The sequence below is a fragment of the Nesoenas mayeri genome (genome assembly GCF_963082525.1).
Source record: "Nesoenas mayeri genome assembly, chromosome: 1".
In the NCBI taxonomy this organism is placed as follows: domain Eukaryota; kingdom Metazoa; phylum Chordata; class Aves; order Columbiformes; family Columbidae; genus Nesoenas; species Nesoenas mayeri.
Window position 1 is genome coordinate 89,533,003 of NC_137541.1, and position 13,851 is coordinate 89,546,853.

Below are 13,851 nucleotides of genomic sequence, written 5' to 3' on the forward strand. Positions count from 1 at the left end.
CTGTCTTTTCTAAATACTCTAAGGCCATCATCAGTAGCTAAGATAGTTTTGATCCCAGTGTTTTTAATACAGCCTCACTCCTGTTCTTCATGAATTTCTTATTAATTGTTTCCTAACAATTTTAAGATTGGGCCTGTCTACTACATTAAAACAAGGATTTCAGACGCGGTTGGAAAGTTCTATAGTGAGTCTTTTTAAAAATCCTTAGAGGAAAAAATAATGTATTTATTGGGATTGTGTCCCTGATTTCCCCCCAGGCAGTGTGGGAGCTGCTGGGTAAGCTACCCTAATGCTCAAGCAAATTTAAAGCTCCTCTTTTGCCATCGTACAGAGCTGATGTGCTCTCCCCTTGCACAGTGACTCATGGGAATGGCAAGGTAAATCAGTTCCAGTGGAGTGATTTCCTTGAGATTCAAAAAAACAGGTTTCTGTCATTGTTAGGTACCAGTTTTACCATCTAAAAAGGGAGGACAGGACAGAGGCTGGTCATTAAAACCATTCCAAATAAGTTCCATTGCAGGTGGCCAGCCAACCTCGAAAAAATAATGAGGTTTTTGAATTTTTTAAAATAAATAATTTGCTTAGTGTTGTGATTTTAAGACCTTTGTAATGAATAAATGTGCAGTAGCAAGTCTCATGTAGGAGCAATCTTGATTATGACCTCAAGATACACAAGAAGCTTTTGCTCCTTCTCTGACCATGGTGCGGTCCTTGCTCTTCAGCGAGACTGTGCAAAGTCCTGTCAGAGCAGAAACGCCAACCAGGAAATGAATCGGGTCATTGGAAATCAGAAAATGACTCATGTTAAGTCATCTGTGGTGATTTAAAAAGTAATGAAAGACATCCTTTTGTTTTGAACGACAGTTGTTTTCAACAAACAATATTGAGTTTTAGAAGTAGTGTTTTGTTTGGCTATATCGCAGTTGGTGAAACCCATGAAGTAGGAGGTAGATGCAGATGGCTTGAAGGCAAAACTATTAGAAATTAAAACATAAATCTGACCATCAGTGCATTGGATTGATTTTCAGAAGGAACCTAAGCGTCATATGGAATCTGCTGATCTGGACAGTGATGCTGCTCAGATAGTCTAGAAAATAAGCAGCGACAATATATTAAAGATAAAGATCATGGTCTTTGGCTGGCAGCATTAGTTTCGGGACATGTAGGTGCTTTATTGTAGAGATGAGATCTGTCAGAGAGCTTTTATCTGTTCGCTCTTAATGACTTGCCTTTAAGTTTCTCTTAGGATTTAAACAAATGCTATATGCTAATTGGGGTTTGAAAAAATTATTTTGGCCAAATCTCTTCACTAGTATCTTTACTACCACAGAGCTGCAGTTCAGTAGCTGTTAGACCTGGAAGACAGAAAACAGTTTTTCTCTTAGAAGCTGAATTTTCAAACAATCTGTGAAACGACTACCATTTCCTAAACTTGTAACATGTTGGTGATTGTGCTGGGTCATAGATGTTACTGTCTCTCCATTAAAGACACTAAAATTCTTCTGTGATTCAGCACTTAGGAATGGTTATCATGCTTCTTGATGACAAATGACTTTTTTGCTAAAGTATGGGGTTTTTGTGGTTTTTTGGGGGGTTTTTTGGTTTTGTTTTGTTTTTTAAATAAGCTTGACTTGAGACCTTCAAAAGTATTTTGTGTATACATATAGATAGCTATATAAACCTCTTCATTTATAACCAAACTGTTTCAATGTGACCAGAAATCCTCAGTGTGACCATTTCAGTGCCATGTAGGTTGGTTGGTTGGTTGGTTTTTTGGCAGAGTATTTCTGTTCAGGGCATGTGGATGGAGGAAGAAGGGAAAATGATGACGTTTGTGCTGTTTCCAGTACTCCTCTAGGTTGAGGAGAAACTGCTGGAATAAATTGAGTTACATAGAAAGTTTGTTGTTGTGACAATGCAAATGTGACACAAGACTGATTTTTTCCAGGGGATTCTGGGAGTGTTGATGTACAAAATGTAACGATGCTGAAAAGGAGCACTGCGCTGCTTCCCATCACCAAACATTTTCTTGTGTTTGGGGAATGAAGATGATCTGTCATTCTAGTAAAACTGGACATCTTCATGCCTGCTGTTTATTGGAGATGCAAATTGGCTGCAAATGGCATGATTTGATCAGGAGAAATCCAAAGCTGTTCTCCCAGCTGATGTGAATGGGGATTGGGTCCCATAAATGGATTAGGATAGCTGCTCTGTTCACATCATGGTGTTGAAAACTTTGAATTGACTTGATCACAATAGCTTCTTGCAGCGATATTGGTTGTAATTAACCCAGCCTTGAATTGCAAGTTTGATTTAGATAAGCACACTGCAGTTCAACAGCTTGTCCAAATGCTGTGTTGAAATCGCTGAGAACAGGGATTCTCAACACTTTGTAGAGTGCAGATACCACAGGTCAAGCTTTTTCCGCAGTATTGACCTGTCTCATCCTTACAGATGGGATAGCTGCAAAAATAAGGTAGAACAAAAATTCAAACAAGTTCTCAAGTAAAGCTTTTTTTAAACTTCAGACAGGATAGTTCTATTTACTTTGATTATTTCTTGTCTGAATTGACCTGCTTCTCCAAGTGAAGCTTCAAGACATTCAGAGCATGGTGCACTTAAGAAACTTCATACCAAGACAGATAATGTGGGGTTTGAGTAGGAAGGAACAAGATTACTCTTCTAATCTCTATGCAAGTTCTTCTGCAGAAAATTGGTTGCACTTCCGTTAAACAACAAACAGTATATTTGTCAGAATTGGCTGCAAAAGGAGGTATTCTGACAGCATTAGGTGAAGGTTGAGAAAGAGCTTTGGACAAAAATACTTAAGGAGCATTATTTTATAGCATGGAGCAGCTAATACCCAAGGTAGTATTAAAGTATGTAAAGAGTGAGTGTCACAAGGATGGAGCCAGGCTCTTCTTGGTGACAACCAATGATAGGACAAAGGGCAGTGGGTACAAACTGGAACACAGGAGGTTCCACTTAAATATGAGAAGAAACTTCTTCTCAGTGAGAGTGCCAGAGCACTGGAACAGGCTGCCCAGGGAGGTTGTGGAGTCTCCTTCTCTGCAGACATTCAAAACCCACCTGGACACCTTCCTGTGTAACCTCATCTGGGTGTTCCTGCTCCAGCAGGGGGATTGGACTGGATGATCTTTCAAGGTCCCTTCCAATCCCAAACATTCCGTGATTCTGTTGTTCAGCTTTGACACTTGAGGATTCATGTTTCTGCAGTTTATTTTTCCATTTAAAATGAAGACTGACAAATTATTAATTATATTGTGAGCATATGAATTCTGAATTATTCTCACATGAATTTGAGCATTGGTATTTGTACAAATGCTGTGAGTATTGAAGCTTTCTAGAAGGACTAGCTAAGTCTGCTTAGACCTGAATGGAGTATTACAGGAGAGACTGGATGGGTTGCAGGTAATTGTAGCAGCTCCTGTTTGGTCCTAGACTCGAGCTTGTGTTTGTCAGTGCTGAAACTCAGTCCCAAAATGTGTAGTAATAAGAGGCTTGTAAGCAGGTGAGAGTCTTCTGCATCTTGCTCTCACAGCAGAAAATGAACTTAATGTAACTTAATGGAGAAAAAAAAAAATCACCAAGTAGACTACTGATCTGTTTAGGCCCTAAGTTCAAAGCTTGTGCTAAAGAAAAGCAATAGGCTCTTAAAAATGAGCCCAGATAAATTAAGACTGCATACAAAACCCCCTAAGTGAACCTGTGGTGTGATTTGGATGGGGTTTTGTACAGCCCTTGCTATCTGGAGGCCTTATGTAACAAGGTGTCTATTCTCATCTCTCCTCCAGATGACCTCCTGGAGCCCCAAAAGACATCAGTCTCCTTCCATGAGGTGACTGTTTACAACCTTTTCACCAGATGTTGCTTCCTTAAGAGATAGCCAGTCACTCCTGTTTCTGAAACAAACAGGACCTGTCTTGTCTCAGCTCAGTGTCACCTTCTGTGAGACACTAGATTCTCTTGAAAGGGTGCCAGAAGATTGTCATTTGTCAGCAGTGTGTTAATCCTCCCACAGTTGTGGCTGTAAGATGCCTATTTCTCATTCTGATACACATTGAAGCTATATTAGATTTGGAACCTAAAAGACATGACTATTTTTTCCTTGGTTAATGTCTTCAGAAAGAGGGATTGCGTCATTATTTTGTCCATTCAAATTGCCCAGCAGACCAATTCCCTTTGCCTTTCCCTGTGCTTTTAAAGGAGATGTTGCCTCTTCTTGGCCTCGCTCAAGAAGATTGCTGTAAGAGATCGGTCTTGGGTTCCTGGGTCTTTGAGAAAGCGATGTTTGAGTGAGTCAAAAACCTAAATCCATGAAGCTCTTGGAGCAACTGTTGCAGCTGTTTGCTTGCCCAAAGCAGCACCACTGTTACCAGCCTTCTCCTTGAGATTGATTGCAAGTGGGTTTGTGAAATGAGTCCTTCCAGTGCTCAGAAGGAATCAGGCCATTGAGAAGGAATAGGCTTGGCTGGTTCTTTGCTGACTGCCAAGCTGGTGTCTTTCCCTTACACCATGACTTGTAGTTTTGACAGTCTTGCACTGGAGGCTGCGTTCCCAAATATCACTGTGTTTTCCTCTCACTGGTCAGCAAAGAAGAAAACGTAAAGTGACCTTTGGGTTTAGGGGATGTGTTCCACCCGAGGTTGCTGTTACGGGGGAAACCCAAGATGCTGAGCCTGCATGTGAGGCTCGTTGTGGACGTGAGCTAACTCTGTTTGTTCCACCTCCCCTCCAGAACTGTCAAGTAACCCATCTCTGGCTTCGATCCTCATCCCTGCTCATGCCCGGAACCAAGCAGCTGCTTCAACCCCTACAAATGCTACAGCAGCCTCAGGTGAGAACGTGCAAGTGCCTGCCTCCCTCCTTACCCTCGCTCCTCCAGCCCAGGCACCTTCCCTCTCCTGTGCTTCCTGAACCACCTTCGCCTCTGGGATGAATGGGGAGAAAGGGTTCATTCCAGCATCACCTCAAACTTGCTCCTGGTGGGTGGTCCTGTGGGTGCTAGCTGTGGTCACTGACCCGAATCCTAACCCTAACCTAACGCTTAGACTGTTCAACTGTTTCATTTGTTGGTCCCTTCATTTTCACTACTAAAAAAGTCATTACCTCCCCTGTTTATTAGCAATCCTTGTGGGTTGGTTTGCACATAATTTCTGAGCTCTCAGACAGCCTGAAATTAATACTGACTTGGAGCATGAGTTTGTGATGCCTAGGAAGAGAAGAAATGCCTAGCTTCAGTACACGTGGTCTCAAAGGAGCGTGGACGGAGAGGATTTTTCCCCAAGGCAACAGCACTTAGAAGTCTGGTTAGGGAGTGCAGTCATTGTGCTCACTGCCTCATCTAAGTAGTCACAGTTGCTGCTTACTGAGTTCACTTGTGTCATCTTGGGGCACAAGGCAGATGCTTTTGGGTTCTGGCCAACACCGAGTAAATTTCTTTTTTTTTGCCACTCTCACACTCTCTCAAGTTTCTGTCAGAAACCTTTTAGAAGCTCACTGTTGGCCTGTAGCCACTCTATATTGCATTCTGTTTCCAGTGAAAGCTTAAAAGCTGGGTAATATCAGTTGAGAGACTCCCAGACACAATGCTAGGTGTGCTGCAGAATGGAGCAGAGGTGATTCAGTTCACAGCACTCTGAGTCAGGCCTGAGTCAGCACAGCTGCTGGCTGTCTCGGGGCTTGGGCAACCAAAGGCAAGCTGCAGAATGGGTGTGCTGCCATACACATCCTGTATGCATCTCAGTCCAGTTTGACAAGGTCTGTGACCCCCTTTTGAGCTGCAGGGAACTTACTCAGTGTAAGCTAGCTGATAAGGAGAAGCCCTAATTAAAAGGTATTCTTGAAATGTGCAGGAACGCATTTGAAGGTTGATGTACCAGACAGGTACCTGATACCTGATGTGCCCAGTCCAGCTAGTGCTGTGTAGAAAGCATTTTCATACTCCAGGACAGACAGATGCACCCAGGTTTTAAAGATGAAGCTTCTCTCTGAAAATGTAGTACCAGTAGATAAAAGCTACAGCCTCTGCAATTTACGTGCTCTGAATTTAGGAGAAAGCAAAATTGCTATTTTCAAATTTACTGTTTGTTTCATACACTTGGCAGTATTTTGCAAATAGTCATGTTCTCTGTTTCCTTTTTATGTGCATCTGTTACTCAACAACAAGTGATCGGGAAAAAACAGATAAAGTAGTAAAAGTGATTGGAAAAACTGCAAAATACAAACATGAAAATTATTTTAAACCCTTCTGAAAAATACTGTTTCACTTAATGGCCCTTTCATGCCTTTTAAGGAATTTTCTTTGCCAAGATACAAGTCTTCAGGAATTAATTGAGTTACAAAGTCTGTTTTCACCCAGCACTTTTCAAGAGTTCATGTGGGGAGAAAATGCATTAGGCTGAGTCCTCAACATGTTCTAAATGTGAAGTACACTAAAAGAGAAACCAAAACCAACCTCACCTTACTGATGTCAACATTTTTAAACCTCCTGTATGCAAGCACTGTGCTGAATTGGGTTAGGACCTCATATTCATAGTTTAAAAAAAAATAGCCTTGCTGCTTGGAAAGAAGTTGTGAAATTTAGTATTGAGCAACATGCAGCTTTGGGTTTCTGCAGCACAGCTCGTTTGTAGGTTCTTACTCACATGGGTTCTCACAACAGGCAGTGGGAATTTCATCAGAATTGTGATTTTAGGATTAAATCCTTTATGAGGTTTTGTTAATCTGTTGTGCTTTGCATGCTGATGCTACACTTAGCAAGAGCTTTTCATAGAAGGGGTCCTTTCTTTCTCTGTACCCCCTGCACATTGCAGAACAGTAAATTTCTGCTTCTTCAGTAACTGCTAGAGCAGTGTGGGAGCAACTCTCCCACCTAACCCACGGCATCCCAACAGGCAGGAGGCTTTCTGCAAAATGTTTGCTCATGTGACTAAGCCATACAAGTCCAGAAACTACATTTTTGAGTGGTTATGATGGTGTAAAAGGTAGCTCTTAAGGCAGTTCCAAAGGCGAAGCAAGTTCTGTGTAACTGTAATTCACAATGTTAGTGCCACTCTTGTCTCCCTCTAGCAAGCAGAACTGATACTGAGGTTTAAGTGTCAGCTGTTATATCCAGCATAGTTGCCTGCTCTGTGAGCTTGCAGCATAGGTGCACATACATGGAAATGCAGCGTACTACTTCAGCACTGTAGATAATCCAGCTGGGCTCTTGTTACCAGCTTGCAGATGTTTACTCCATTTTCATAGCTGTCTTGTTGCTTTGCAGCCATGTCAGAATCTTAGCTTTTTGGTAAGGTGTAAATCACTGTTTTTTTATCATGTACCAAGGCAGGGTCATAGTCAGAGAATAACTAGAAGAAATAGATATATTTGTCTGAAGTCTAGCAAAGTAGTAATTGACAGGAGAGGCAGCAGTGGTGTGGTGTTAAGAAATTGAAAGATTGGCTTTTCAACATACCACCTTAACAGTGCAGGTTTTCTCAAGCCAGCAATACTAGCCCTTGGGCTAACCAGTGTGGCACACATCTGCATTTTTAAAAGCTATCCAAAACAAGTAATTTTTGTTAACTGATAGATGCACAGTGGTGATTCCAACAGCCCAATGCAACAGTAATCCTGGAATCATCATCTTAAATGCAAGGGAATTATTGTAGGTAATATTTGCATGTTAAAAAATGTAGTTGTTGTAAATTTCCTCTTGGGGTGTAAAGCTGGACTCACTGTACTAGTGGAACCTGGCTTTGCAGTGGGAGTATGAAGCCTTGTTGCACCAGCATTATTAAATTCACCTGAATGATGAGAAACTCTCTGTGACATTAGTGGCATGTCTAAAGTGGAGTGAAAGAAAAGGAAGATGAGAGTTATTGGTCCCTGCTTGAAATGGTGAGCTGGCTTTCTGTGAGTTATGCTGGCCACTGATTAAAAATGCCAGTGCAGGCTTTTTTCATGTGGATCCTGATTTGGTCTGGCTGTAGGAGGAGGACGATGGTTTCACAGCCATGCAGCCACAGCATCTGAGAGGAGAGTACACACACCATGCCAAAAGCTTATCTGCTTGTGTGAGTACAGATTTTCCTTCTCAGATCAGCCAGCAGCAGCAGTTACCTCTCGGTTAGTTGGTGTTAAGATGGGAAGAGTGTAATTGCCATCTGCAGGGGAGCCGTGCAGGCAGGAATGCCAGCCGGGGTCATGGTCTCAGACATCCCGCTGCGTTGATCCCATGTAATCCCAAATGCAATGGTGTGGCTGAACTTTGAGGAACAAAACAGATTAGAGCTGGTGTTACCTGCCGACGTGTGGCAGTTGAAAAAGACCACGATGCCCTCTAAAATAAGATGTAGTGCATTTACTGTACTCCAATTGAAGGAATTTTGGAAAGCTTTAATTCCTTAACCAGGACAAGAGGGGCAAGCAATTTACTCAGGCTTCTGCAAGCTCAGCACAGAGATGAGCCCAGGACACTTAGAGGAACAGAACTTGCCCGTCGCAGGCTCACCGGTTTTGCTCTGAGCCCTGGATTTCTACACCCCCAGGCAGCAGGCACAACAGGCAAACTGGGCTTTTCTGCTCCTTCCACTTGTCTCCTCAGCTGTCCTGTGAGAACTCCCAGGCTGGTGATAGTTTTGTTTCCCTATCTTTGCAGATGAGCAGCACAGTCTGTCAGCATTACAAATCCAACCAGCTAATGCTGTCATTAGTGCTAATGGGCTTTCTCGGACTGAGTTGGCATCTCTGTCTTTCTCTAAACTGTAGCCCCATCTTTCCTTTCCGGGAGATTTCTAAGGAGGGTCACATCCCCTCCAAGAAAGCTGAGGCATTCCTCAGAGGGAAAAGCTGAATTAGAAGAGGTGCTCTACATTGAGAGATGTTTTTGCCCTCTGTTTGGACGAAGCTTTGGAAACAGCTGACACTTAAGCACTAATGTTGTTTTTTTGCCCACATAGACATAGGTGTCAGGTGGGTAATTCAGGGCAAAGACTCTGCCCTGACCTCAAGCCACACTCTGCAGCATAGTTATCTATCCCATACCAGAAGGCTGCATGTCAGCTCCTTTCTTTACTCCCCAGCAGGGCTTCCACGATGGCACAGGCCACTGCTTTACGAAGTGTGTGTTTTAGCAACACTGCTGAAGGCCTGGATTGTCTTCTCTTGTGCCCAAACACTGATCTCTTGTGGTGAGGGAAGAGTGAGTGATGTCCAGAGACCCTCATACTCCAGTTCTGCTCTTTTTCTGGAGCTTCAGCAAAGAGATGCTGGAACAAGCTCCTCTTTGTTCCCCAAATGTCCTGTTGATATGGAGTCAAAGAACAATCTGGAATGTCAAAATATTGAATTTTCTTGCAGATTTGGAGCCAGTACAACCTTGAGCAGGTTCTGCATTCTGTCCCAGCTTGGGTGAACTTTTACGTATTGTTGTGAAAAGCCCCATGTAAATGGTCTTGGGCTGTATCACCTGGCTTATTTCCTTTTTAACATGTGGCATAGATATTTCTCAGGAACCTCCCCCATTAGAGTGATGATAGAAAAGGAGCAGATGTTACATATGTTACATGAAATAGCTCCATCCCCTCCTCTCTCTTTCTTTATCTCTGCTCAGTAGCAATGTAATGATAACGATTTCAGCCTCTGCTGTCTTCAGGAATAGGAGATCAAAAGGCACATTTCTTTTCTGCAAATGACATGCAAGCACTTTTTGTACACATATAGAGAAATCCTCTGCCAGCAGTGCAGACTCCAGCTGGACTGCCTGCTTGCATCAGGCACGGCAGATGTTGCATTAACTGGAGTATATCTCTACCTGAAAATAAATCTAGAACAGGAACAGTGAGAGTTTAAACTGTGGAAGCTGTTACCTCTCTGGCTGGGTCACTTTTGGTTTTCATGGTCGTTGATAGCCTGCCTGCATGTGGAGTTTGGGAACTGCTTCTTCAGGGTAGTTATCCATGTAGGAGGGCATCTCTTGCATGCAAGACTGGCTTTCCATATCACATGGGTACTGTCGTCATGCTGCCTTGGTGCTTTAACTGCTTGAGCTTTGTTTTTTATCATGGTGGGCATTCCTTTGTGAGTGAGGAGTTGCAATTAATTTGGGGTGAAAGGAAAGGGAATGGGAAACTCCCAGAGCAGTTTTCTGGCATTCTCTGCCCACAGACAGATTTTTCCTTTCTTCCCACACACTCCTCGCAGCATTTCCTTTTCAAACAGGCATCACCCTCTCTTCCCACTTGTCCTCTGTATTCCTGGATGCTGCTGTTTGTTTGATTTCCTATTTTTATAGCCATTGTCTGTGTATGTCACTTGATTTTTCACTCAGAAAGTGCTGCCCATCTTTAGATTGCCCATGGCTGCACTCCCAGCTGCGGTCAGGTCAATGTGGCAGCAGAAGAGGGGGGTTTTGCGAAGAGCTGACTGTAGAGCACTGCCCGGCTGTGTTTTCTCTTGAGCTCTTCTGTGCTGGAGAAGTGTTGCTGCACCTCCACTGCCCAGCACTTGTATGTTGTTGTGTCTATTATTTACGCTAGTCATACTGTCCTTCAGTCTGAGGTCATTAAATCTGTTCTTTCTTTGTATGAGCCCTTTTCCCTGTGTCTTTCAAATGCACTGTTTGCACAGTCTGCCCTCTTCTGTAGCAAGATAATAAGTCTCTTATTTTTTTTTCTCTCCTGTTGCAGTATTGATAGCTTTGCTGCTAACCTTGCTTAAATTCAGTGGGAGAAATCTCTCTCGTAGAAAACTTCACTTAATATCTTCTTCCATTCCGTATTTATTGTGTTGAGTATTTTATGTGTTTAACCATTCATCCACTTTCCTTTTTGTGACCATGCTAATTAGATACTATGTAGGATGGTTCCAGATGAAGTCGATACATGTTTTTCCCTACAAACTTTTCTAATACTAAGAACAATTTTTTTAAAGAGAATACCTGATGTATATGGCCCATGAAAACACTGAATTTTGGTATTTTTTTGCAAACCCTGTGTTTTCTTGGAATGCTTTTTGATATATGCCCATGATCCTGTGACTTGTCTCTCTGTGGAGCACTGTTCATCCCAGGGAAGAGAAGGTGTTGGAGACCGTTTACTGCAGATCCTCTAACAGTGTCACACGCTTGCATAAACCTCCTTACTGGCTGCAGGCCTCCATGTGAATCTGCTTCAGCAGGTCAGGGGGCGGGAGACCCAACTTTGGTTGAGCAGCACAGAATATAGCAGTAGGCTTGGAAGATGGTTTTCTGAGGCAGCAAGTGCATGAATTGCACATTAGCGCACAGGCTGTTCCTGCCAGGGAAGCAGGTCATCGTGTGTACTCATTCACACAATTTGTAACAGGCACCTTTGTTACAACAAGGCCTGACAATGTGGAACTTCAGCACCAAGATGGAACCGTGTACTGGCCATGGATACTTGATGCGGTGGCTTTGGTGATACCAGAGTGTCTTGTATTGCAATTAGAGCTACAGGGATGTAACGTGGGTAACTTACCCCTGTGTGAGCAGTGCTGCATTCTGCAAAAATCTGCTGGAGCCTAACTGGGTGTTCATGTGCCAGCCTTGCAGCCCTTGAGGTTGCCTTTGCTCTGCTTAAAGACCATCTTCCCACCCTCTCCCCAGACCAAACCTGCACCCCCTGAAGTCCGGAGAGCATCCTGACCAAACAGCACTTCTGTGGGAGTTGCAGGTTTCCCTGTGCAGGGAATGTCGTAGCTATTGTTCCAAATGTGTCTGTATTTTGGGGGTAATGCTGGTTGTTTTTCTCTCTTCCTTTCCTCTCACCTGTCATTTGCAGATGTTAACGCAGGAGAACGAGTTCAGACCAATAGTGTAGCTACAGCATCAGCCTCCAACTCCACCTGAACCGGTACCAAGCAGCCAGCTGCACAGGAAAAGTCACCAGTAATTTGAGTCTTGCTCAGCAACACTGGTCACATTTGGAAAGAAAATTAAAAAGAGGAAAAAAAAAAAAAAAAAAGGAAAAAAAAAAAAAGAAAACCAACCAACCTGATCATTTTAGTGTTCAATTTTTTATTATTATTATTGTTGTTCTTATTTAACCTTGTAAAATATCTATAAATACAAACCAGTTTCATTGTATTCTCACTCTGCAGGGTGTCCGGGGCAGGGGACTAGGTGGGGGGAGGAGGGAAAGTGGAGCAATACAACACACCAATGTCTCTCTCCTCGACAATCTCTTCATGTTGGAAGTTTGCTGTTGTGTACTTCAGAACCAGGACTCTTGCCTCATGCCCCCTCCCACAACAGAAAGAAGGAGGAAAAAAAAAAAAGAAAAAGACAACACAAAACAAAACCCAAACCTCATTCTCTGCTGATTTTTTTTTTTTTTAAACCTCTTTTTTTATTTTCTTTTTAAGTGAAGTTTCAGACTTTGGTGTAGTGCACAGCTTGAATTTGGTCGGGAGCTTAGCAGGGGTCATTCAACAGAGTTCAGTGATTCTTGTCAGCAAATCCATGTCCCAGGTTGTCCGAAGAACTGCCTCGGCTTGGGATGGGGAGCGGGCAACGTGGTAGGAAAATTTAGGTTGCTGTGGGGTGAGGGGGAGGGTTTGCCATGTGTTTAAGGCTCGAACCTCTAGTGGAAGCCTTTCATTTTAAAAATCAGCGCTAGCAGTGAAGAAACCTGCAGCTTCATTATGGGAAAAGCCTTGCCCAAGCGAGTCCTATATAATATAATACACACACATGCACGAGCACACGCAGTTGGCTTTACGGGGGCAGCGCCGGCAGAGGCGTCTGCTCAGCTCCCGTCCTCAGCAGAGAAGAGCGAACGAACAAAATCCTTGGTGGGCCGGGGGCCGGGGCCCAGCCAGGGATGTTAAGGGACTTTTTTGGGAAGTGGCCACTGTGAAAGCTTAGTTGTTTCTTTTACTTTTTCACAACCCAGCCCCTCCACCCCCAGCTCTCGATTTGAACAGGCTTCTCTTCCCCAAGGTGCGTACAGGAAAAGGACACTAGGGTTTATAATGTGAACTGTAACAGTCTACTGGTTTATTTTGTAATATTTTTTTAACTGCAGTTTTAACTTGCAGGATGCCACATTCTTCGATAGTTCTGATTTTAAATCCACAGCTAGAATCTGTATTTAATTTCATCTTTTTTTAACCTCTTGCTTTTTTTGATCTCTATTTATTGATGCGTGTTGCCACATCGCCATTATGTTTTTACATGGGTAGAATATTAATAAAATACACATCTGAGTGCTCTCGACGGTAATTTGTACCTGCTGACTTGTAGGAAAGCTGGCTATATATGAGTGTGTGTGTATATATATTATATAAATATATACATGTATACATAGACACAATACTGCTTTTTTTTTTTAATTATTTTGTCTATGATCCCACAACAGTCTGACTGAAGCATGAGGTGAATGCTTGTTCTAGTCCATCTGTTCAGGGCCTGGGTTTCCTCCCTGCGACAGCGCGTGGTGTGAGCACCCACGTCTCTCTTCCTGCAGTCAAAGCAATATTCCCCGGGCCAGCAGCCGGACGCAGCCGCGGCATAGAAACGAGACTTTCGGAGACCTGGTCTTGTCGTAGGCTTGCGCTTGGTGTCCGCTCCCGCCTTACCGTCCTTCAGAGAAACTGTAGTCGCCTTTGGTGCTTATCGAGCTGTTCCTCAACCCGCGTGTCTCTAGGGCAAGCGGTGGCTTTTTGGGAGGGCATGGACCTTCGCCTGGCCCCGGGGGAGCCGGCAGCAGCGGCTTTGGCAAGCTCGGGGGCAGAAGGGGCTTTGCGCATGAGCTCGGTGTGGTTCCTCTTCTACCTTTTATCCTGTTGATGTGGGATTTTTTTATTGTATTTTTAATGGCAAGG

At 43.4% G+C, this 13,851-nt stretch overlaps 1 protein-coding gene across 1 annotated transcript in view; it reads left to right on the forward strand.

The window, feature by feature from the left end:
• Positions 1 to 12,010, forward strand: part of GSK3B (glycogen synthase kinase 3 beta) — a 151,519-nt gene extending 139,509 nt beyond the window's left edge. The window contains exons 10-11 of the mRNA XM_080340922.1: positions 4,760 to 4,858; positions 11,808 to 12,010. Of these exons, the coding sequence (XP_080197048.1) occupies positions 4,760 to 4,858; positions 11,808 to 11,875 (167 nt within the window). The 3' untranslated portion in view covers positions 11,876 to 12,010. The remainder of the gene's footprint in view (positions 1 to 4,759; positions 4,859 to 11,807) is intronic.
• Positions 12,011 to 13,851: the final 1,841 nt, after the last annotated feature.